Source organism: Petromyzon marinus, chromosome 33 (genome assembly GCF_048934315.1).
Source record: "Petromyzon marinus isolate PM22_M1 ecotype Great Lakes invasive population chromosome 33, UKy_Petmar_22M1.pri1.0, whole genome shotgun sequence".
In the NCBI taxonomy this organism is placed as follows: Eukaryota; Metazoa; Chordata; class Hyperoartia; order Petromyzontiformes; family Petromyzontidae; genus Petromyzon; species Petromyzon marinus.
The window spans coordinates 6,077,222-6,101,839 of record NC_133699.1 but is presented as its reverse complement, the minus strand read 5'-3'; the positions used below and the strand labels follow the sequence as shown (position 1 = coordinate 6,101,839).

Sequence of the window (24,618 nt, the reverse complement as noted above, 5' to 3'; positions counted from 1 at the left end):
ATAACAATCGGTGACGAATATCTGAACCGGTCCTGGGCCTCCCTTAGGTTGACTCAGCCTTAATTAACTACCTGTTACCGTGTGAAACATTCACCAATGGGGAGACAAAGGCAGCCAGGCGTGGTCCTGGTCACACCGCACCCTCGTGTGCTGTGCTGGTCTTTAGAGGCTCGCTAATAGCACTTGCCCAAACAGTCAAAGGCTATATATAGGGGTGGTCTTTGTGAATGTATGTATGCGAGTATGGGCGAGTGTAATTAGCACTGGGAAGATAAAAGATGGCCGGGTGTGGTGTTGATGTTCCAGCCTTAAGTGCTCCCTAAAAGCACTTGCCCCAGCAGCCTATACAGGGTGGATCTTTGTCTGTGTGCTGCTGAGTATGAGGAAGTAAATAACGCGATCTAACCCAAAAACTTTTATTATGAACAATACTGGTCGGGAAAGCCTAAGTGATAAACTGGGTATGAGGAAGTAAGAGTGCACCCAAGCTGTGGCTTATGGTCTGCAGTTTCAAGGACAAGGTCGACTGGAGGTACAAGGCAGTGCCCTGGACATGTGAACAAACAACGCATAAATTGCTTTGGCCATACATCCCAATGCCAAGATCCTCTTTAAAAAGAGAGCCTTGAGACTCAGTGAGCTTTACTTGGGTAATTAAATAACTTTGAATTGTTGTATTTTCTCAATGGTATCCGTTTGGAACTCTGTATTAGAGAATGGTCTCTAGTCCATACAGTAAAGGGCAAAACTTTAGCACCCACTCTGCATATGAGTAATGTTCACCAAATATAAAATTTAACCACATTAAGTGCAGAACCAAATTTAACCTAGTAGATGTGTTTGTATACAGCCATTGGTAACAGGGGTGAGACTGTCAACTCACTACACTTCTTGGGAACCCAGTTTGATTACAAGGAGCTGCCCAGATTGGAACCCAGGATCTCTGCGCTGATTTTTTGGCATGTGTGTGAGACTGCTGACCTGTGGCTTTTTCCCACAGCTCGGCGAGCGAGCTCCGCGCCAGGGTGGGGATGAGCGACGCACGCGCTGAACGCCTCCACCAGTTCCTGCGCTATCCGTTTGACCCCATCATGCTGCCCGTCCCGCCGCCACCTTAGCATGACCCCCACTCCGCATGGACGATCTCCGACCCCGCAAGCCGCTCTTTCCACAAACGTGAAAAGGCCTGTGTAACCCCCGAGTGCGTAGTTTAAGATGATTATGCTTACAATGCACACAAGAGGTGGAGTGGCAGCAGTGGTTAGCGCCACCACGCTTTGAATTCGGTGACCGGAGTTTTATCCGCTGTCATGGTTAACATCAGTGGCGTTCTGTGTCCCTCTCGCATCAGCAACCCGCACTGACCAGTGTGGTGAAGTATGGTCAAACAAATCCCATGACCGACACAGCATGAGGACTTTATCCAGGACTTGACGTAAGGTGTACATGCGTTGAATTGCATGTAGGATGTTGAGCGGTTATTTGCAATTCATTTATTTCACAATAGATAAAGGCTCAGCAACCAAAATTCCAAGTCATTTTTTTCAAATTCGGTAAAAAATATTTCCAGAGCTGCAGGTTGCCAACCCCAGCAATAGATCCATTCCACTGTCTTGTTTTGCACCCCAAGATCAAAAAGAATAACTGATTAAAAAATAAATCTTGAACTTTAGTTCGAACGTTTCAATAATTTGTGAATAGTAAAACCGTTAAATTCCAAATATCCATTACAATCCAAAAAAATGATACTTTTCCTTATTTGCCTGAGAATCTACAAAAGAATGTCTAACAGTTGTAAACAGAATATATATACTTTTGGAGAAATAAATATGGGCCGTGTGTGTGTGTGCAATCGGTTGTGGAGATGAAGGGTTTGGGCAGGTCCCAGAACCCACAAGGGTGACCACCACGTCCACACTGGGCGATTGGATTAAAAACGATATCAAGCTTACTCCTAGCGAGTACAGCGATGTTCACAGAACGTTATCCCTGGCTGTTTGACATTCTCAACAAACAATAAGACTACAACTTGCATTAAGTAAATTGAATGTTCAGCATCTTCACATGCAATACAAATCGAAATTTTATAAATAACGTGTAGCATAGTTAATTGTAACAAAAAAATTAAGATTTTTTAATGAATATACATCAGTTCAGAGCTCCCGAGTTTCTAAATAACCTGCTCTGCTCAGCCCGACTGTAGCCACTGCCTCGTGCAGCCACTTGGAACACAATCGTTGCGTTTTGGGTGACGTGTTGCCAGAGACCACAGGCAACCTATGATTTGGCTACTAGGATCCCATTTGCTGTTGCATTTCTTTTAAGTTCCACTGCCAAGGCACTATGAATGAATGGGCCCCATCGTTTTTTTTACACCAGCAGCTTGAAAGCCACAATGTTGCGTAACAAAGTGCCTGTAAACGATGTTGCTCAGTTTGGCTCCTTCCCGAAAGGAGTCTTTTTTTTACACCACTGGTTATCACATTGTGAAAGTCTGATTAATTTTGATGTCATTGCGAAATTAATATATTTAAATCTGAGAATCAGTGACCCTTGGCAAGGGTGATGCCTAAAGCTTTAAATGAAAGTGAACAGTTCTCATGCAGACCTAATATCAAGCTAACTTATTTGAAATGAAAAGTGAATCCTTGTGTTCAGCGTGATATATGTTACAGAAAGCATCTGCAACAAGATAATGCTGTGCTTTTTATTTAATTTGTAATGTGTCATGGTAATGATAAATAAAAAAAATGCTTCAAGTATAAGTGTGTAATTGCCTGAAATTACTCTCTCCAGATAACGGCAGGAATTAATCTTGCCCCACTGTTTTTAGGCTTATTTATCCAAAGCTACAGTAGGTATTGAGATCTCTTTAACAATATAAAGTGACCAGGTACAGAGTGGCAGCAGGAGGGCAGTTGAAACTTAGAGCTGTCATTGCCTGGTTTTACACAGCAGAGCTTCAAGTCCCAAGACCGAATCAGGAGGGTCCTGCATTGGAATGGTTGGCCATGCACGTCATGTGATGTGGGGGTGGGTTATTTAACCATACTTCACCATGGTCAGCTGTGGGTTTGTGAAGGCTGGGAACAAATTGGAGCATAGAAGTGCATTATAATAATGGATTTTGCCACACTGCCCACCACATAGACCCACAGCAACCTATTATTGTGCATGGTGGTCACCCATTCAAGCACCAGCTAGGAACAACCATAGATGAGATCGGGAACATTCTCTGAGTTGGTCCATAAGCAACAATTTCATAGAACTTTCATACCCGAGCAAAATATACGTGAGTAGGCTTTTCTCATTGAAGTTCAACGAGGGGAACTTTGATTACTCTGGTGCTTTTTTTCTTTGGTATATAAAGTTCACGCTGTCAGAGCTTCAGAATGAAGCGCTGGTGACAGGCACGGGAGCAGAAGAACACAAGCCGAGGGGCCTCCTGGCCTCTGCCACCATGGTCCAGCAGCACCACCTGAGTGGCGATGCACCGCAGGTCTAGCGGCAGAGACGCGGCCACGAAGCTGTCGAGCGCAAAACTACCGCAGCCTTCGCACGGCTCGGCCGCGTCGAGCCATCGGCAGAGCTCAGCCGGCACCGAAGCTGGACAGTAGGGCAGCCTTAGGAGGAGAAAAACAGGATAGCACCTTTATGAGTGGGCACTGAGACATTCATATAGTTGCAATATGTACATCCCTCCACTAACCACCTATCCAATCATGTATTGACTATAAGGATAATATTTTCCAGTGGGCCACAAAATTAGAATGTGCTTGTAGCAACCATACAACTCTGTCCAACTTAATTCTCAATTGAAACCTCAACTTCACTTTATTTAAGATGCCGCAAGCATGCAGTGTAGCGATCCAACTCCAGAATCTGCTAGAGGTCCTGCGGTCTGGCCAGTCCCAGCCCACAAATATCGCGAGTCTCCGTGGTTACCTGCACGCCTTCGCCGCTCGTGCCGCCAGCTCGGCCAGTGTCGGAGGAAGCAGTAGTCGCACAGCGACAAGGTCGCGGGGTCGCGGCTGCTCCAGCGGGTTCCCGTGCAGGTCCAGCACATCTAGGCGCAGGCGCGCGAACCCACCAGGCAGCCGTGCAACGGCGTTCCGCGCTGCCGACAGGGACCTCAGCCGGCCAACGCCGGCGTTGGGCCGGCCCAGCCCGCGCCACAGCGCCGTCAGGCGGTTGTCGTCCAGGCGGAGGTGCGCAAGCTCACTAAGGCGGCCGAAGTTGTGCGGCAGCGAGCGCAGGCGGTTGCGCGAGAGGTCGAGCAGGCGCAGCGACCGGCGCAGCGCTGAGTCGTCGGAGCAGAGCGCGGAGGGGAACGCCTCCAGGTGGTTGTCGGCGAGGACGAGCTCGGCCAGGCAGCCGAGCGAGGAGAGCGCTGCCGTCAGCTCTCGCACGTGGTTGTGGCTCAGGTCGAGGCGGCACAGGTGGCGCAGGCTCAGCATGCGGCTGTCCACGCGCGACAGGCGACAGTTGGAAACCTGGTGGTGAGAAGCGGGCAGGGAGAGGGGTGGATGGGGGGGGGCGTGCAGCTGCTGTGTCAATAGAACACGAAGGGTGCGCAAGCGTGAATAACAAACTAAACTTTTTATTTCACCAGGTAAGGCCCAATGAGCTATATAGCTCTTTTCCAGAAGCAACCTGCCTGCAAATGATAGCTCAACAAAGTGGCTCATGTGGAAATTTATAGCAGCCAAACACTCTAAACGCATGTTTCTAAATGTTGAGGGAAAAACCGGTGGACCTGGAGAAAAATCCACGCGACCACGGGGAGAACATGCAAACTCCAAATATACAGGCATCAGGGTTGGGATCGAACCCACGACCTGTATAGCAGGTGAAGTAGTTAACACCACACCGATTCTATATTGGCCATGCGAGTTGTTGCCTGGCAACCAAGCCCCTCCGGGCTGTGGGCCCTGTTGCAGTTGCACTGCCTGCACACTGGACAGCAATGCCACGAAGCTTAGCCTTTTAACAGATACGTGGGCAGTATACGACGGACATCTACAAATCGGTCAATCTCCCCAACCCCTGTGAGGCTTTCACTCAGAAATGGACAATCATGGCTGATGAGGATAATTATGGGGAGTGGTGTAATATATACACATATAGATATAACACATACCCACACAGAGCTTTACAATTTCAATAATTATGCTGGCAGTAGTATTAGAAGGAAAGGCTCAAAAGTACAAATTCCCTACTGTAGTTTACGATTGTAAAACAAAATGTGTATATTTGAGAACCTAGTTTAACGCACAACTTGGTCTGAGTCTTGCTTTATATATAAATATATAGGTCTAAGTGTATGGGTGTCAATGTCAGTCACTGGTGTCCAAGCTCCACTATAAACATTGGGAGAACCAAGTTTAATCAAAACTGAATCTATATTAATCTATGGGTCTCTTTGTGAAGCTATAGGTTTATGCATAATCCTATGGGTATCTAAGTGAGTTCTTATGTAAGTTATAGATGACTGGGCTGAGACCATCAACTCACTGCACTCAACAACCTGGTTTATCCGTTGTCGGGGCAGCTGAAACTCCGATTCAAATCCCAGATTCTCAGCGGTGCCAGGCTCAACACCATGACAAAACCCTCACCGACCAAGCGACCTAGCCCACTGCAGCAGAAAACCGACAAGGGAACATTCGCGAGCAATGTAGGGGGGGGGGGCTGGGGCGGCACCTGCAGCGTCTGGAGGGAGCTGGGGAAGCCGGCGATGAGTGGGTAATCGGCACGGGCAAGTACAGTCATGCGCTCGCGCGGCTTCTCAACGTCCGAGGAGCGGGCGGGAGCCAGCGAAGAGATATGCATCGAGGAGACGTTGTGGTCCTGGTGCGCCAGCCGCAGTGCTGACAGGAAACCCTTGAGCCCCACTGTGCTCGCCTGCGTGTGCGCGCACCACCCACCAATCGTTTTGTTGTTAACGCAAACGGGGGCCGTTATGTGTTTGGAAGCTCGCAAACAGTCCCGTTAACACAAAGCTCCGTTAATGTTAGCTAGTTTTTTTTTCACTCCGGCTAATATGACAAAGGGAGTATGTAGTTTAGTAAGAGGTATACACCAGGCACTAGGGTGGAGTGCTGGCCCAGTGGTTAGCGCACTGCACCGAGCCGAGAGATCCGAGTTGGATTCCATAAAATAATTAAGAATGTCCCCATTTGGCTACCCGAAATTACCCTAATTCAGATCAAAGTCCCAACAAGCACTCCAATCTCAAGCATTCACATTTACATCCCATTCGTGTGGACCATGGGGGAAAATTTACCATACTGGTCAGTGTGGTTTAGTAGAGGCAAGACGCAAACACGAGAGCTTAAATATAGTACAACAATGGAGGTTGCTGCACTCTCCTCTGCTACTCACCAAATAGCCCCACAGCAGCCTACAACAATCTGTGATTGGTGGTCACTTATCTGACTACAATCCAGACTCAACATACTCAGTTTGGTTTATACATATCATCACCCCCGACTGGCAGACTAATCCCCCCAGGTTACTCTTGCAAATGAGACTGTTATGGTCTCTCGAGTTTTCACCAGGTTCAGCAAAATAAACTGGAAACTCAAAATGTACATCGCTTCCGCAATTGGAGGAGATTGGGCGGACTCCGGGTGATTTGGTTAGAGGCTTATCATTAACGCAGCGCCTATTTTTCAATCGATGATAGGTACCTTGCTGAGGCACAAGTCAACCGGGGGCTCCTTAAGCCGCACGGTGGCTTTTCCTTCATCGACAAACTTCGTGAAGAGCTGCTCGATATTCCCTTTGAGCTGCAGCGGAAATACAGAGAGAGCAAATAAAATATCAACAAGGCAAATGTGAGACCGTAGCACCACTGTCCAGTAGTGTAGAATATCCACAACTAAAATGAGTGTCTGACTGGCCGTCCTAAATTTTGCAACCCCTAGGGTCATAACCACCAGGCACAAGTCTGTAGGCTATGACGCACTATCATTAATTTTCAGACAAATCGTTGCTGACAATTAATATTAATGGTTTGTGCTTGTACACTCATGAAAATGCATTCGCCCTATATTTTAAGTGACCATTTAAAGAACTTGATACTGTGATCACAATATGGACCAAAATTTAGGGTTTTTGGAATTTCTAAACATTCAGGATGATGTGATATCCATTTACACTGCCGTGTTAAATACACTTGCATTACTGTTTTAATTCCTTTACCATGCAATTACCCACATGCATTTCTGCAATGAAACTGTGTGGCAATGAACATATGGCCAGGCTTAGTTATTTGTTTTAGTTGTGCTTGTAAATATCGTGCCCTTAAATTACCCAAAAAGCCTTCCCAGTAGCAACTCTTTTGGGAGGATCATGCACTGTAAAATTCAGCCTATTCCGTTCAAGTATTTGGTAAGTGGGCAGAAACCAGAGAAGCCCAGAGAAAATCCATGCATTCGATGGGATAACACACCTCCACACCGACTCAATCCACAGATCGATCCAAGCTATTGGGGCCTATGACTGCATTATCTCCTGGCCACCTCGCGCAGCCCCGGGGCATGCGAAACATGTTTAGCGTATAAATGGGCCACAGCCAGTGCCTTGTATCTGGAGCCGGCTTTGTCCTTGCTGCTGCAGACCATGAGCCAGAGCTGGCCGTGCGCGTTCCTGCCGTCCTTATCTCCACCGTCGCCGCCACCACCACCAGCACCACCGGCGGCGGCACTGCCGGCACCGCCGCCACGGGCCCCGATGGTAAGGGCCGACCAGATCCCGCGCCCGCGACCCCTTAGGCCACACGACGGCAGCAGGCGGCTCGAGGTCTCCACGTCGCACTGCAGCCGCATCCCGACGCAAGTGGCGTCCCAGCCGCTACACAAGCCGACAGGTATAGGCGTTGGGGCAAAACACACATTTATAAATTGGCCTTTTTTTGGATCAATATAGCCAGTTTTTTTTTTAATTGGGAATGTCCGTAATAACAGGGTATAAAGTTGTGCTTATACTGTTATTAGGGACGTGCCCTTACACTACGAGTAGAAGCACAACCTAATAATATTAAGTCGTTTTGATTTAAAGCTTTCGTGACTGCAGTAATTCATATTCTTAGTTCTTTCGGTAAAGTCACGTTGAAGGGAAACAACAAAATAAAAAAAATATTTTTGGTTTTAGATATATTTTATTATTTTGTTGTTTCCCTTCAACGTGACTTTACCGAAAGAACTAAGATTATAATATGAAGTCGTGTTTATACTTGTACTATTTTGCCACAAGTTTGTGTGATTAATGCATAATTTATGTCTTGTAATAGGTATCTATTTGGTGTTTGAACGTCTTATTTCCAGAAAGGGTAAAGCTTATTGTTACATATTTTCTCTTATTATTTTAATACTGGCAAAGATGTTCCATAGATACCTTCACTGGCACGATGGTGTCACGGCAGCAGCTTTCGAAGTGACGCTGAGCTATAGGCTCCGCGCGCCTCTTGAGTTACGGTTGTACGTGTCTGTGTTACTATTACGATTAAAGACACTTTACTTTGGTAAGCGCGTGGCTTTCATACCTTGTGCGCGGGTCTGCAGTAGCTTCTCGACACCAAGTCCTCCCGCAGTGTACGGTGTCCCTGAACGAAAAAAAAACCCACGCAAGCCGATATGTACTTTACAGCACGTTTACGAAACATATCCGGCAGTACTTTGACAACAGAGCACTCCATGCCCGCTCCCCCGTTTACCGAAACGGGCGTGGGGAGGACCTTCACCCAGCACTGGCTTCATATCAGGGGCTGAATATTAAAAGTATAGGGTAGCATTAGAACACGTCTGTCTGTACGTGAACGCGCCTGACAAATGAACTCAACAAAGTAGACTCGCTCGTTGTCTTCGTTTACAACAGTGAATCGCACACCGCGACGGTTGCGACATCGGGGCAATAAGTCGCTTTTATTCATCTCCTTTGTTTAAAGAACGAAACGGCGATGAAGACTCCATACCAGACGTGCACACAAAAAACGCTTTCCCGCCAAATTTAGGTCCCAGGACTGTAGCGCCGCGCAGTTCAGACCAATCGTGAAGCGCGTTGTATCGCGTCGACGACGAGCCGTAACGAGCTTTCTCATTGGTCGAATCACGTAACGAGCTTTCTCATTGATCGAACCGCGCTTAATACGTCGGCGTCTAAGTTGTTGGGATTATGGGAGGGGCGTAAGCTGTCGCTCTCGACCAATGGGGGGCGCCTAACTGGCGCGTGATCGCACGGAACCGACTAACGAGAGTTGACATGAGGGGGCGTGATCAGAGCGTGCGAGCCAATCAACGAGCGCGATGAGTGACGCGCCCCCTTTTCGCAGCTGTTAAAAGCGCGCGAACTTTGAGCGGCCCGGAGGACTAATGCTCGACCTGGGCCCCCTGCTGACGACGCCGATAGCCAAACGTTGCTGTTCGCTCCGTGTTGCTGCGTTTATCGCCGTAACACCCTACAAATTACAAACGTGCACATACCTGGCAGGAAGGTCACGGGACAGAGCCAGGTGCTTTGGGTTCGCTGACTGAGATCTACTGGACATCTGTGAAAAATAGCTTTATAGCTCATCGGATTCCTCCAGTATAAATAATTAATATGATTCTGAGATGCCTGGCACATGCATAAAAACACGTTTTGACCGTTCCTTTGTTCTAATAAAGCAAATCGTCTGGCGATACTGCGTTGGCCAGTGGTACACAAACAACAACAAAACTCAACTCATTCGTCAACAACACTGCCTCAAAATTAAAATAAAACACCGTACCGTCATGGGCGAAGTCCGTTCTAAGTCAGCCGCGTGCTGCCGCCTCGTATTCACTTGCAATTATAGTTCATGTCTTGATATATTGAGGGATTTTTTGTTTTACAAATTCGGAAAAAATGTCTCTAATTATTTTGGTTTGCCTACCCCTGTTCAGAGTAGAAGACGTAACATCGCGCATTGTAGTAGTAACACCGTGCTCCCAGCAGAGGGAGAAACTGATCCAATTTCAATTCCTGACACTTGCGACAAACTAAAACCACAAACTTTTATTTATTTATTTGACCAGGTAAGGCCCACTGAGCTGAATTCCTCTTTTTCAAAAGCGACCTGGTTATCAGAAATGATGACTCAACGAAGCGGCTTATCACGTGAACATTTCTAGCAGCCAAATAACTCTAAACGCGTGTTTCAAAATGTGAATGTCGACGTAAAAACCGGGAGGACCCGGAGAATAATCCACGGGGAGAACATGCAAACTCCAAATATACAGGCGTCAGAGGTCGGGATTGAACCCACGACCTCCTGTATACCAGGCGAGGTAGTTAACATCAGATGTTATATCTGCCATTCCCTGTGTAAGTCGGGATGATGAAGTATACTGTAATTCTCCCTCTTAGATTTTAGAAGCAGGGAATTTCCAACCCCCCCTAATTACGTGAAAAAAGCTTGTCTCTTGTAAAAGAAGGGCTCCCAGACAATATTTAGTTTTCAGCCCTTTGATGAAGGATTCCGCCCAGGACCTTTATCTGAATCAGAGTCTTTATTTATACTGGGAGGAATCCGGTGAGCGATTAAGCTCTTTTTCACATGTCCAGTCGGGGCAGGTCAGAAAGTTACAGCAGCAAACAATACAAAAAAAAAACCGATAGAAGTGCAAAATATAAAAATGGTAAGCAAGTCACCAAATTTAAATAATACGTAACTAATGATATAAGTAAAATTTATCAAGCTTGGGCAAGTCAGCAAACACAACAACAGTCCCAGACCACACCAAGACAACGCACAGCAGTAGTCCCTCAATAAAATGGCTCGCCACCGAATGTTAGCCGTGTCCGATCATTTTTCGTTTGCATTTTTCTATCATAGCATTGAAAAGAAAAATGCAGACGTGCTTGGGCAGTACACGTCTCCAGGAGGGACGATAGCCGCTGGTCGAGACGAACGACGGATTGGAAGCCAAAGAACACGCGCACTCGAGATGACAACCATCGCAGAGATGGAGCCCACGCCATCATCGGATTATGTCCACGTGCTCGGTCAACCAAAATAACAAGAGGAGTCCAATTTTTTGTTCTAATTCGGTAAAAAAAAACATCACTCAATATTTCAAGAGCCGCAATGCACTGCTGTGGTGAATACAAGACGATGGTGGTCCTTAATAAATAATGGTCACGAAGCAGTCGCTTCAAGAGCCGGGCTTTGGAGCCGCAAGTTTGTTGACCCCTGTGCTAGATGGGATTGTTGGATCACAAGGCTACGAGATATGACGACGCCACGGTGAGGCCTTCACCCAACAGTGGATAGATCATGGCTCATTTGTCAAGTGTGATTTGTAACTTTTATCCCTGTGTAACGATAGTTCGATGTTAATGTGCCATTTTATTGACGGACTACTGCTGTATTGGTGTTATCTTAGTGTGTTCTGGGATTGTTTTGTTGTTTTCTTGCCCAAGCATTCATATAATTAATGTATTAACGTGTATATTATTTATTTATATCTGGTGACTTGCTTACCATTCTCTCAATTTTGCTGTTGTAACTTGCTAACCCGCCCATACTGGATATTTGTAAAAAAAACCAAAGAGCTTCATAGCTCATCGGATTCCTCCCGCGGTCTAAATATTCTGATTCTCATGGCTGCTTCTGATGTTGTTCTTGTGAGGATGCTCTTGCGAAGCTATATTGTGCCTGTGAGCAAGGCACATTGCCATCTGGCCTCTACAGCTTTGACATAGATCTCTGCACACCTGGGTGTTTTAAATGGCATTGGCAAACGAGGTCCTCATTAAGGAACATCCCATTAAGAGTTGGCCTATGTAAATATCATTGAACGTTCTGCTAATTGGGCTGAAAAGGGAATGTGTAATGACACAACGATCTTCGTCATGATTGTTTTTTTTTTTCTCCCCGCTGCAAGGCCGGGTTGGCGATTCCTCCAGGGATTACGTGTGAAATGCTCGCTAACACGATGATGGCGCGGAGAAAGCACGGCAAGTAGCAGAGCCATCTGTAGTGAGGGTGCGGGGCCAGGGGAAAATTCCACTGTGTGTCCGCTACCCCCCGATGCATTCAAACGAAACCAGATTGTATGACATCTGACGCCGTGACGAGGAAGCGTGGCCCCCACCCCCCAAAGCGGGGGGCACGGGGCGGTCGCCCCCGATTCGTAGGACACTTTTTGAAATCGTGTGCGGGGGTTAGAGTACTGCGCTGCAAACCCGGCTACGTTCGATTCCCGGCCACGGCTAACATCACACCTCACCAAGACAGTGCGGATTGGAGAAGGGGAGGGGTGAGAGACAAAGAACCCCACAGGACCGACGTACCGTGGGGACACTTTGAAGCAAGGGGCTGTCCATGATTATATTTTTCAAATCGTTTATAACTTTAAACAGCCCAGCGTGTGTTGCAGCGGGCATTACCCACCTGCAAAAGAATCATCTCCGAGTTTGTCCAATAGACGTGGTCCATTCCACTATCAGTGCAATACGAACTTCGATATGATCAACAGCAGAGCACATGCTGGTGTCACACGCAACCAGCAGTGGATTCCTTCATCCATCCATCGGTGTCAACTCTGGGTGCCGAGGTCGTCTGCTAACGTGTGCCAGCGCTTCCTCTCCGCACGAGTGGTCGGGATGTTCCCCGTGCTGAGCTGCTTCTACTTCCTAATTGCCATTTCACCACATCCGCCTTTGTCTTTCCGTCGCCATTCTGCCTTCGATTTTCCCACAACACGGCCATGGAGCATGCGTAACCTAACACATGTGACCGGCCCAGAGTACGCCTGCGTGAACCACGGGCTGCCAATTAAAGGGATCTCACAAGTAGCTCTATCATATCATACTTTCAGACTTACTTCGAACCTGAAGGTTGCACTGCTCTGGGAGAATTCCGAACGGATACTTTGTCTCAAGCGAGGAAACCAATAGCATACAATCAGGTTAAAGCCGAGTGGAAAGAAAGAAAACAAAAGTGATCAGAACCCTCAACCAGCCACGCCAAGTTTGTCCATATCTTGGAAAAGGGAACATGTTTCCACCATCTCGACCACCTTTGTCCAAACGCAGCAAACCTGACGGAGAAAGCTCAATTAATTAATTCTACTGCACGGAGAAACAGACCGTCTGTTAAGCAGTGACAATGCATTTCATCATCATCATCGTTATTATTGTTTGCATGGGTGGACGGTGGATGGGTAGGAGAGAGATGCAGGATATTGAGGTTTGACGCACACTGTGCTTTTAGCGGTTTCCATGACAAGTCCTGACATTACGATGTCAAACCTACAGGTCCACCTGCCCGCAGTAAATTAGCTTGCACAGCACATGCATGACTGCCATTTAAATCGGTTGACCTTATTACTGCTCCGCACATTGGAGCTGGACATTGGGACAGTGACACGCCACTGCCCTTCTTGCGTCACCATGCGCCGGTATTGCGTATTATGTAAAATGTCAAGTTATATGGCACACACTGTAGGTTAATGACTCATTTAGGTGATTACGTATGTCTGTGTGTTTTTGGGCTATAAGATTTCTCAACAAACTGTTGACACATGAAAGCCACTTTATTCACAGTAAACAAAACATTGAGAAATTGCGTCATCAGTGGTACACAAGCAAAACCACAAATGCATTACATGTATTAATAACGCGCTCGTTTCAGCAGAAACTTACATAACGGGCTTACATTTCAGGTAACGGCCCTTATTTGGAGCAGATAGCTGTGACAGAAATATGTTTAACAAATAATAAATGAACATATAATTTTTTCATGGCCCATGCGTAACATTCAATCTCCAACTTCAAGTCAGTCAATATCTTGTCCTCTTCTCTGAAGGGACATATCCATGAAACGTTAGCCTATTACTCACGCATGTTTTTGTCTGTTGTAACACAGGGCTAATGAGGATCGTTGTGAGTGTTTTTTATCAATTGAATTGTCCGGTCTCATTCAAAGTTTGTGGGGCTAATATTCAGCCATGTGTGAACAATCAGTGCATGAATTGCGTGTGCTTTATGCATGTGTGTGTATACATTTGTGAGTATCTGATAGGCGGTGTGTAAACAACATCAGTACTGGGGAGACAAAGGCGGCCGGGCGTGGTTGCTGGTCACCCACCCCCTCGTGTGCCGTGCCGGCCTTCATAGGTGCTACTCCCTAACAGCACTTGCCCCCACAGGTGATGGGAGATATTTTTCAAATTTAAAAACGTTCTTGTTCAGGACCAATGGTGTTGGTGATTTAAATTGTGAAGTTATGTTTTCCCAAAAAAACTTCAAGCTACTCATTCGCCTCTTTATTGTTTTCTTCCAGGGTTCAATTCCTGCCCATGGATAACAGTACCAAGTGATATCTGAAAGGTTACCTTGTCGTGGAGTGTACAAACATCAGCCCTGGGGTAACAAAGGTGGCCAGACCCACCCTCTTGTATGCCATGTTACCATTAATTGGCACTCGATAACAGTACATACGTTCATATCACGAACAATATATAGTAGAATATATGTATACGCTCATACATTTATGTATGTATATGATTACATGTATGCACATGTAAACTCAAAGGGGAATATACTTTTATTTTACTGCTCAAACGATAAACACGTTACACGAATAAGTAACATGAATACAATAATAACTAAATAAAACTCGATGCTATGGAATTGGCCAAACATCCCAATGAAGGGCAATCCTAAAACATAACCTTAACACTCAGTTAAACCATTGTGCATATGCTTTTCGTGATAACCCGCATCTGATTATCACGGTTGGCTACGTACAGTGCGAAAGAAGTTCAACGTGCATGCGTACGTACCTATGTGTCGACGCGGAAAAGTAATCTTCTCCACCTCTGGAGTGGAGGAAACTTAGAGGCCATAGTCTCAGTTAGAGCTCAGCTCAGACGTGACCCACTAAGTAGCTTCCAAAGACGCGTGAGCAAGCAGTAACGGCCGCAGCTTGGCTCGGGATCAGCTCGTGGAAAATCCTGAGCGTGGCTGGGACCGTGCTCAGAGCCGGCTTAAGCTAAGTACGACTGCGAGCTGGCTCACTTGAGCCAGAGCCAAGCCTCAGCTGAGCCGTGACTAAGAGCACGGGCATTAATGAGACACCAAATGTTGATTTTACGTTATCACGCGGTAGTTAAAGAGGTGGTTGTATCCACAATTTTGCACTGGAAACAGTAGCAGCAGCAGTCAACTGTTGACAATCATCATCATATTCCACCTGTGGCTGATGTATCCGTGTCATTCCTCTCCCTCTCACTCTATCCAGTCAACATTTGTCTTGGTCGCCCTGTGCCTCTGTTCTATTCCACACGTGGCACCATTGCTTTTCCTGGATTCCCGTTTGGTGGCATCATATCCCGACGTGACCGTATCCTAGCAGTCTGCGTTCCTCAATTTGTTTCTATCCTCGTTCATTCCATCTGGGCCGTGACGTTTCCCAGCGGCAGCGCATCCGCTGCTTGTTGTGCAGGTTCACAGTTCGATCCCGGCGATCGCTCCGATTATTGCAGCGGCTCTCAATCTAAAATACACCGTCTGGTACACACTGAACGGTAAACATTTCCCGAGGTCATTTGCAGGAGTAAGCCATTGTGCGCTGGCGTTAGGGTCAAATAAAAAAATACATGACACTGCATATGACTCATTTGGGACGATAGACAGCAATCATCGCCCTCTACTGGCAGAAAAATGCCCCAGGGTCACTCTTGCAAATGACATGATCCGTATCTCTCGAGTTGTCAACTGGTTAAACAAAATACACTTCAAACGTCATAAACTTTTTTAAAATGTTATTTATAATGTACTCTAATGACTTAGATTAACCAAAATATTACATTAATTGCATGGAATTAAAAGTTTTCATGTGTATCCAGGACCCTGAGTTTTAAGGAAGGTGCCTTGAAAGACAAAGTTTGAATGATCTTCATTTCCTATTCTGTCTTTTCCACAAATAACAGTTTGTGATCCGTATACACCGTTAAAAGCACACAAGTGAGATTTACTTATAATAACGCAGACATTTAATTTGTTTTAACCCAAAGTTTTATAACAATGTTGAGGAATGTGCTCCCGATTTTCTGATAAATTGAGATACGAAATTTTGTATCGTTTCGAATATCCACTCCGCTAAAAGCCTTGGAAATGCAACTCATTACAGGAAGTGAGGCCACTCATGTCAATATCGTCACTACCACACTTTCGCACCCATAAATTTAAGCAACTGTGCGTATAAGTGAAAGGTCAGCGTTCTAGTCATTGGCTTCGCTATCGAGTGTACAGGTGGTGCAACTGCACCTGTGCCCACGTGTCAGAGTGGCAGAGGGGGGAAGGGCAGACAGGAGGGGGTCCTATTTCATTCTGTGTGCCATGGGCAGTGCCAACCACGGTACCTCACCGGCCCTTTGCCGGTTATGTAAATTCCGCATTGCTGTGGAGTGGAGCAATCACCTCCACGGAACAACCACCTTATAAGACGAAAGCATTCATAGTCGCCGGGTTGCATGTCGTCACGCGGGTAAGGAGGAGGTCGCAGTGCTGACTGCCTCTTCCCCATCGCCGGGGACCCTGAGCTGAGGGTCTTTCCCGGAGGAGGCCCGGTCCCTGTCCCCTGTGCCCCCCGGTCCGGGTCCCGGTCCGGGGCCGCCCGTCAGGAACCGCCTTGCTCGCTCCCAGCCCGAGTGCAGGGCGTTTTGGAATTTCCTGTGCGGTGAGGACACCAGACAAGAGCGATGTTGCGCGTTTGTTGATTTTACTGTCACGGTGGTTTTGATAATTTTGTCGCAACTTAATCTTAAGCGTTTTATGTAGTTGGTTGTGTCAATAAATATTCTGCCTAAGTTTATTTGATTGTATGAATACAGAGCAGTGGTTCTCGAAGTGTGGTCCCAAGGTTCCACCAGTGGTCCACGACGGTCCTCCAGGTGGGCCACAGGCTGTGATACAAATGCAGGTTGATCCGAAGATAATGACGATGTTTATACCTTTGATTTAAAGCTTTTCGTGACTTTACCGAAAAAACTAAGAATAAGATGTTTATACCTTTTGTTATGGACATTAATTCATATTTTAGTTGTCATATTTTATTTAAAAAGGGAGTTACGTAAACTACCCTGATGAAACTCCCCTAAACTTAAAAACGAAATTCCACCTCTAAAAAAAAAAACCTTATGAATCAATTTGCATTACTGGTATTTAGAGATAATTGGATGCGTTTTGTCACTAGGGGTGTGGGGGGCTCGGTGGTCCACGGGCCAACATTTTTTGAGAAACACCAATATAGAATATCGATGTAGTGTTCAGTTTTCAACGCAATATTTTTTTTTACTTAGTTTAGTTTCAAGCAAAGCTTTGTGAGTTACCGCAGCATTCAGAGGCTACGCATGTTGCAATTGTATTGCAGTTTGCGACTGGAATTCACGCCTTTTCGGAGAAATTAGCACGGTTTGCCACGGTATGGTTTTCATTACACTAAGCCGAGATGGACGCACAATGTCTAATAATTCTCGAAACAGCTTGGGGGGGGGGGGGGAGGGTAAACTCTTGCCCCCTATTTATTTTTTCCTTTTTCCCCATGACTAGCGATCCCACGGACAATGGTCGTGACCGTTATTGACTCTTACTTTTGTCGGAGAGAGTTGGTCCAGGGATTGAGCACAGACGTGAAGACGAGCAACCAGGTGGCCATGGCCTGTGCGATGGGCGGCACGGGGATGCCTCCCAGCGCCGAGTAGAAACCCACGGCGACGTAGGGACTCCAGCAGACCAGCATCGTCACTATCGCCAATGGAAGCAATAGTTGCTACAAGTTAAAACTCAACCATAAACTATTTTTTATTTTACCAGGGTAAGGCCCGCTGACCCAAACTGCCATAGCTCTTTGTCAGAAGCGACCCGGCTACAAATTATCGGTCAATGGAGTGGCTTACCACGTGGAAATTTGCAGCAGCCAAATACTCCAAACACATGTTGATTCTAAATGTGGAGGGAAAAACCGGAGGACTCGGAGAAAAATACACACGACCACGGGGAGAGACACCGCAAACTCTAAATATACAGGTGTCAGGGTTGGGATCGAACCCACGCACTCCTTCATGCCAGGCGACGCAGTTAATATCTCGCCACTGCAGCGCCAGGTTCTCGTATGTAATACTACGACCATATTTGTTTCTAAAAAAAAACCTTCAACACATTCATCAATAACTCTGTGGCCTTAAAATAAAACAAATATATAACAGGAGACATTTTGGGCATACTCTTTGGTTCTATTCGGTAAAGTCACGTAGGTAAAAAATAAAACAACAAAAATCACGACGTTTCGGCCACAACACAAGCGGCCTTCATCAGGTGAAGGGACCAGACTGTCTGGTCCCTTCACCAGACTGTCTGGTCCCTTCATCTGATGAAGGCCGCTTGTGTTGTGGCCGAAACGTCGTGATTTTTGTTTTATTTTTTACCTACGTGACTTTACCGAATAGAACCAAAGAGTATGGATCCTTGCAGTCACGAAAGCTTCAAATCTAGGACATTTTGGGCAATGGCTTATCTGGCTGCATAGGAAGTACATTTATAAACGCGCAACTCTTATAACCTAAGTTATCACAAGTGCGCAGTAGCACTTCGTAGCACATTTATTATATTATTATAAAATATTACACCAGTGTTATGGATGATTGTGTTGAGTTTTTTTGTTCGTTAATTGTGCTTGTGCACCATTGTCAACATAGCATCACCAAAAAAATGTGATTTTTCTTTTTGGGGTCAGGCCACGTCGTGGTTTTATTGCCGAGTTCATTACTTGATGAAGCTCAAAGCAGTTTGATGTTGAACCCAGTCAAAAAAATTCTAAAGTCGCTTTTGAGAAGCATTATTGGGCAGAATGCAATGAATACATTGGCACGTTATGAATAATATATTGATATACGTGACAATCTTGAAACTTTAAACTTAATATTGTGAGCGTTATTGGTCAGGATTTGAGCAATTCAGTGGCACATATAAATAATATATTTGCAAATGTGAAAATATCATCTGGTGTTGGAGGGTGAATGATAATAATTTTGACATAAAACTATGAATGTATGGGCCCTGGCCCAAAACACAGCGATGGATCGTGGTTTAAAGTGGTTAAAGTGGTGTGAAAAGTGTGCAGGTGAGCACAGAAAATGAACATACTACCATACATAACTTAATGCTAGCATACATGATATACTACATAAAGGCATTCTGGTGCATTTAATGTATAATACATGAAGGAATTCAAGTGCATTTATTAAATATTATGTAATACATAATGGAATTCTCGTGCATTTCATGTTTAATACATAAAGGCATTCTAGTGCATTTAAAATACTTGATATGCTCCGGCGATGCCACAATCCATCTGGACCAAATGTGGAGTGCATGGACCAAAACGCAGCAACCAAGTTTTAAAACAAGGAGGCCAACATTCGCCAAGCTTAATCTGACACGTGGCAAAATGTGCCATTAATCGCGGTTGTGTTTTCGTGTTGCGCCTCGCGTCACTTGACACGATAAATCAACTGAATTGGGAACTGAGGATTTCTCCCGGAACTTAATTGTTCCTGACTAAGCTCCCACGGCATGTGGTAGCGAATCGCCGGCCATCATGCCAAACGACGCGCGATACGGCGCGTTAAAAAAGCGCACATGCCGGAGATGGAACCCTGAAAGCTGTTGCGGGTGAGAAAGCCGCGGTAAGCGCCAATGTGAATGATGCAGGCACTGAAAAGGCGACGCCATGAGAGCCGCAGTAAACAAGATACATGGATGAGACTAAGAAGCAACAACAATGACGACGACAAAAGGGCCACAGGCATTGCCGTGCAAAAGCCAGCGGTGACGGTCGCCGGTAACCCACACAGCTCATCAGCCACACAGTGGCAGCTATTGAAATGCGAATGAATGAGCCGAATCGAATCTTCGTGCGCACGTATAGAGTGGCAGGGCCCAAAATGGTATATCCACCCGTAAAACGAATGACATTTGAACTTCTTTCGCACCATACGTAGCGAAGTGGAAGGGAAAGGTGGAGCGAGAGCTACCATTGGGAACGCAGTGTGCGGGGATGCGCAGTGCGGTGTGTGTGCAGGCATGTGGAGTAACGTGATGGAGGAACCGCAGGGATGTAATGTTCTTGCGATGGTCAGCACTGACGCAGCAGGAGAAAACACATTTGCCACTTTTCATACTCGCTGTGAGTATCTCTCGATGCTCCAGTTATTCCATAAAATGCATTATCGGTCCACCTTCAGTTGCTGTCCCAGCGACAAATACCTGATCTGTTTCTGCAAAATGACCTGTCTTTGTGTATCATTATCCAGGTCTCCCTTTCAAAAGATAACGACAAATAATAGGGTCTCACCTGGTTTAAAGACATTGGACTATGTGTGTGTGTGTATATTCGTAAAATAGTGTACTGTATATGGTTGAAATAATTATGAGGATGTCACGGTTGTGAGATGTTAACTACCTCGCATGGTATACAGGAGGTCGTGGGTTCGATCCCAACCCTGATGTCTGTATATTTGGAGTTTGCATGTTCTCCCTGTGCTTGCGTGGATTTTTCTCCGGGTCATCCGGTTTGTCCCTCCACATTTAGAATCAAGACGCGTTTAGAGCATTTGGCTGCTATGAATTTCCATAAGAGAAGCCACCTCGCTGAGCTATCATTTGGGGCCAGGTCGATTCTGAAAAAGAGCAATCAAGCTCTCTGGGCCTTACTACCTGGTAAAATAATTTTAACAAAATAGTCAAAGTAATTGGTGACAGTAGCTTGTTAATTCACTGCTGGATGAAGAACTCCCCATGTTGCAATGATCACGGAAAGTTATTGGCAATACTTCACTGCACTGGTCAGTGCGGCTTGGTGAAGAAGGGACCCACAACCGGTTCTGATAGCACTGGCGACCTCGTCATGGCCGGGAATCAAACTCAGGTCACCGAGCTCAGAGGGCAGCGAGCTAACCTATGTGGCTGCCACTTCTCCTATATGGCTCTATGTAGACACATTGTATATACAATAAAGTGAATATTTGTGTGCGTTCATCTAATACGTAAGCAAATACAAATCGTGTACATATATGCGATTGCCCGCTTGGCTTTATACGCGAATGTGTGCAGCGTGACACAATGTAGCAGGTGCAGACACGTATAAATATTGTGGGGCGGGGAGGGGGCTGGTTTTGGCGATCTTGGAGAGACGTCGGCGAGTTGGCTACAGGTGCAGCAGCTGCTACTGCTGCTGCTGTTGTTGTTTCACGCGCTCCAGTGCCCGGCAATGGGAGATCGCAGGACCTCCACCCCACATCCGAAACGCATCGCTAATTCACACGGCGGCGCAGGGCGGCGCAATCGACGCAGAGAACACACGGGCAGACAGAATGCACGTGTGTCCCTTTTAATAAAGAGCCCAACCACCACCCCCCCCCCCACCTTTTTTTTAAAGCACGGCAGCACCGGGACCCTTTGTGCTGCATCGCCGCGCGCTTTTGAAATCGACAAAGCGGCCGGGTCAAGGCTGAACAAAGGTGGCCGAGGCAGGGTTTGGCAACTGTTTAATCAGCGCGACTGAGCAAATTTTAATTTCAATGAACTGGATTATTTTGGCAGCTTTTAATTAGAGAAGCATAAACACGTAGGAATAGGACACCGCCTACCACGGCGCCTCTGCAGCTAAACAAGTCAAAACACGACCACGTGGGTTTTCGCGGATGCGCTGCTGTAAGGCTCTCCGAGGGGTTGGTCAGGTTGAGCAGCGCGTCGTTCGGCATGATGCCCGACGTTTCGCTCCACGTGCCGGGAGATTATTTACGAACCTACGTAGTTTGTAGTGCACTGTGCTACAAACTCGGCGACCCGAGTTCGATTCCTGTTCATGGCCAATGCCAGTGACAATTATCTGAAATGGTCCCGGGCCTCCCCTTGGTTGACTTGGCCTCAAATGAATACCTGGTGCGATATGTAAACATTGCCACTAGTATGTATGTTGAACTTGTTTCGCAATCGAACGTAGCTAACCGCACAAATCGGAGGTGCAGTACAACCGAAAACACATCAGAGCGCTCAATAAAAACGCCGCCTCGCATTTCCCCCCCCACAAAGCCTAGCGGCCGAACAAAACCCGCGAGCACTCACCGACGGCGGTGATAAGCGGGATGGTGCACTTGATGTAGCGGTTGGCCGGCACGTAGTAGCAGTGCTCGTCGTTGCAGATGAAGGTGCCCTTCTTGGCCTGCCGGCGCGCCGCCCGCACGATGTAGCCGTACATGGCGCACAGTGCCAGCATCGGCAGCACCGCGCCGGCGCCCAGCACCAGCGCGCACTGCGGCGCCGGGCGCACCACGCCAAACACGGGCCCGCACGACCCCCGCGCGCCGCCCGCCACCAGGCCGTAGCTACCCACGCCGGCGAAGGGCAGGCATGCCGTGAGCAGCGCGTACGCCCACACGCCGGCCACCACGCGGGCGCCGCGGGCGCCCGACAGCCCCCGCCCGGCCGACTGCAGCGAGAAGCGGATCTCGACGAAGCGCGCCGCGCTGATCAGCGTCAGCGAGAGCACGCACGCCACCTGCAGCAGCTGGAAGGTGAACGCCTGGGCTTGGCACAGGGTACCGTTCCACTCCGACGTCGCGGCGGCGGCGGCGGCGCTCGCGTTGATAGGGGGCTGCTGCCGGTCGGACGCCGCCTGTAGGCTGCCGACGGCCGCGACCGGTGCCCAGAGTAGCCCCATGAGCAGATCGCACGTGGCGAGGTTGACGGAGAACACGGAGCTCTGGGCGCGCAGCGGCTTGAAGGCGGCGACGAGCACCAGGTAGGCGGCGTTGGAGGCCACGGCGGAGACGCTGGTGAGCAGCAGCAGCGTGCCGTAAGCGTACAGGCCCACCGAATTCCACTGCAGGGCAGACATGCTTCCCCCCCACTCCGCCCCGACAGATTTGTGAAATTAACGGACGGTAGGGAAAATTTAATCTGGGTAAATATTAATCCTGTTTTTTTTTTTTTACAACGGTTGAATTTTATGAGCTACAAACAGCAATGACTGATGGATTTAGAATGCCTTTTACATATTGGTAAGCCTCCTACCTTCTCATGTGAAGCACTGTGCCAGTGTTCGTTGTGCCCAGGCTTGTTACCGCTATGCAACTGCTGCTCCCTTCTTACTTGTGCTGCTCCCAACCCCAAACCAGCGCTGATTACAAGCAGCACCCCTCCCCCACCTCGCCCCCTCTTCTCCGCAACCTCCCCTTATTATTCTTGTGGGTTGCACTCGTTTACCTGGTGAGCCCCACATCATAGATGGAAAAAAACACTAAGAAATATATGCTTCATCGACCTCACGTGAAATTTGGTCTTTACTCAGTCTGTGCAGTGCAGCGCTCCAATTAAAATGTGCTGGCATGCTGCATCATTTACTCACAGCCTTGAGCTAAGTGATTGGGAGTAGGCTCTCGCTTAATAAATCTTCAGTGCTCCCGGTCGCCCCTCTCATCTGTCACCCTGCGTTGTGAAGCACCTTAAAAGTCAATCATGCTTTGCCCTAATCCTTCTGCTCCTTTGGCCAACCAGTACCGGCTTCCTGCCGCCGCGGGCCAAGCGAAGCGATACCCCACGTGTGGAAGTGGCAACGTCGCGCAAGAGGGGGAACACCAGCGCGACTTCCATTTGCCTAAAGGGGTTTGTGGTGTGTGTGCATGTAATGTGTGTAAGTGCTTGTGTAGCGGTTAGCGCACTGCACAATAAGCCCAGCAACCAGTTCCATTCCCAGCCACCGCTAACATCACTGGTGATTATCTAAGCCAGTCCTGGGTTTCTCCTAGATTGATTCAGCGATGTTTAAACATCAGCAGCGGGGGGACAAAAGCAGTTGGGCATGGTGTTGGCCACACCACCGCATGTACCATTTTGTCCTTCATAGGTGTTCGCTAACAGCAATTGCCCCAACAGTGTATGCAGGCTACACAGGCGAACTTTGACTTGTTTGTATTTACCCTCCTCTTTGAATTCTTGCCAGGCATGCTGTACACAGTGGGAGTACCCACACTTTGCCCCACCGCAAGTTATCTGCCATCGCTCTGCAATGAGACCACTCTTTATCTGCTGGAAGAAAGCATGTTGCATGTGTATGTGCACAGTCCTTTGTCAATTCACTGATGGATGAGGGCCTCCGAAAAATTATGAAAAAGATACAGCATTGTCCTTAAAAAAAATCTTAAAATCCAACTCATCCATAAGCTGCAGATGCATTAACAAGCTGTACGTTTGATTGCAGGTTGCAAAATTGCATAAAATCCTGTTAAATCCAGCGAGCAACACTGTGTGCTGTCGTGCTTGTATGTACGGATGTTGAACTTCTTTCGCACCTTATGTAGCTAAACTTGCTAATCGGAGGTGTTGGGGAGGCCAACAAACTAAACACAAAAATTCTAGATTTGAAGCTTTCGTGACTGCAAGGATCCATACTCTTTGGTTCTATTCGGTAAAGTCACGTAGGTAAAAAATAAAACAACAAAAAAAACCTACATGACTTTACCGAATAGAACCAAAGAGTATAAACACAAAAAAATCAGTTCTAAAGAAATACGTTTTCAATCTGGA

General features: G+C 47.1%; 3 protein-coding genes across 6 annotated transcripts in view; 1 reads left to right on the top strand and 2 right to left on the bottom strand.

The window, feature by feature from the left end:
- Positions 1-2,765, top strand: part of LOC116948372 (Fanconi anemia group M protein) — a 59,509-nt gene extending 56,744 nt beyond the window's left edge. For both annotated transcript variants that reach the window (XM_032964980.2, XM_032964979.2), the window contains exon 23: positions 1,001-2,765. In XM_032964980.2, coding sequence (XP_032820871.2) covers positions 1,001-1,118 — 118 coding nt within the window. In that variant the 3' untranslated portion in view covers positions 1,119-2,765. The remainder of the gene's footprint in view (positions 1-1,000) is intronic.
- Positions 2,694-9,164, bottom strand: LRR1 (leucine rich repeat protein 1). 3 transcript variants are annotated; one of them, XM_032964984.2, is made up of 7 exons: positions 9,049-9,164; positions 8,549-8,608; positions 7,587-7,857; positions 6,693-6,791; positions 5,704-5,904; positions 3,946-4,493; positions 2,694-3,623 (listed from the first exon to the last, which is right to left on the bottom strand). In XM_032964984.2, exons 3-7 carry the CDS (start codon positions 7,830-7,832, stop codon positions 3,380-3,382), a joined length of 1,338 nt encoding a protein of 445 aa, XP_032820875.1. In that variant the 5' UTR covers positions 7,833-7,857; positions 8,549-8,608; positions 9,049-9,164; the 3' UTR covers positions 2,694-3,379. The 3 variants fall into 3 exon arrangements, with proteins under 3 accessions (XP_032820875.1, XP_032820872.1, XP_032820874.1); XM_032964981.2 differs by having other exon boundaries at positions 8,978-9,103; XM_032964983.2 differs by lacking the exon at positions 9,049-9,164 and adding an exon at positions 8,720-9,042.
- A 4,379-nt stretch (positions 9,165-13,543) lies between these two features.
- On the bottom strand, positions 13,544-24,525 carry LOC116948371 (melanopsin-like). Its single transcript, XM_032964978.2, has 3 exons — positions 22,159-24,525; positions 17,625-17,778; positions 13,544-16,704 (listed from the first exon to the last, which is right to left on the bottom strand). The coding sequence occupies exons 1-3, from the start codon at positions 22,928-22,930 to the stop codon at positions 16,512-16,514; spliced, it is 1,119 nt and encodes a 372-aa protein (XP_032820869.2). The 5' UTR covers positions 22,931-24,525; the 3' UTR covers positions 13,544-16,511.
- Between the last annotated feature and the right edge of the window lie 93 nt (positions 24,526-24,618).

Coding starts and splice junctions, on each gene's coding strand:
- LRR1 (XM_032964984.2), bottom strand. CDS start 7,832: ATGCGGCTGCAGTGCGACGTGGAGACCTCGAGCCGCCTGCTGCCGTCG. Junction 6,792..7,586: donor AAGCCGGCTCCAGATACAAG/GCACTGGCTGTG, acceptor TTTCCGCTGCAG/CTCAAAGGGAATATCGAGCA. Junction 5,905..6,692: donor TTGACTTGTGCCTCAGCAAG/GTACCTATCATC, acceptor GCGCACACGCAG/GCGAGCACAGTGGGGCTCAA.
- LOC116948371 (XM_032964978.2), bottom strand. CDS start 22,930: ATGTCTGCCCTGCAGTGGAATTCGGTGGGCCTGTACGCTTACGGCACG. Junction 17,779..22,158: donor CCCGCTTATCACCGCCGTCG/GTGAGTGCTCGC, acceptor CATTGGCGATAG/TGACGATGCTGGTCTGCTGG. Junction 16,705..17,624: donor ACCAACTCTCTCCGACAAAA/GTAAGAGTCAAT, acceptor CTCACCGCACAG/GAAATTCCAAAACGCCCTGC.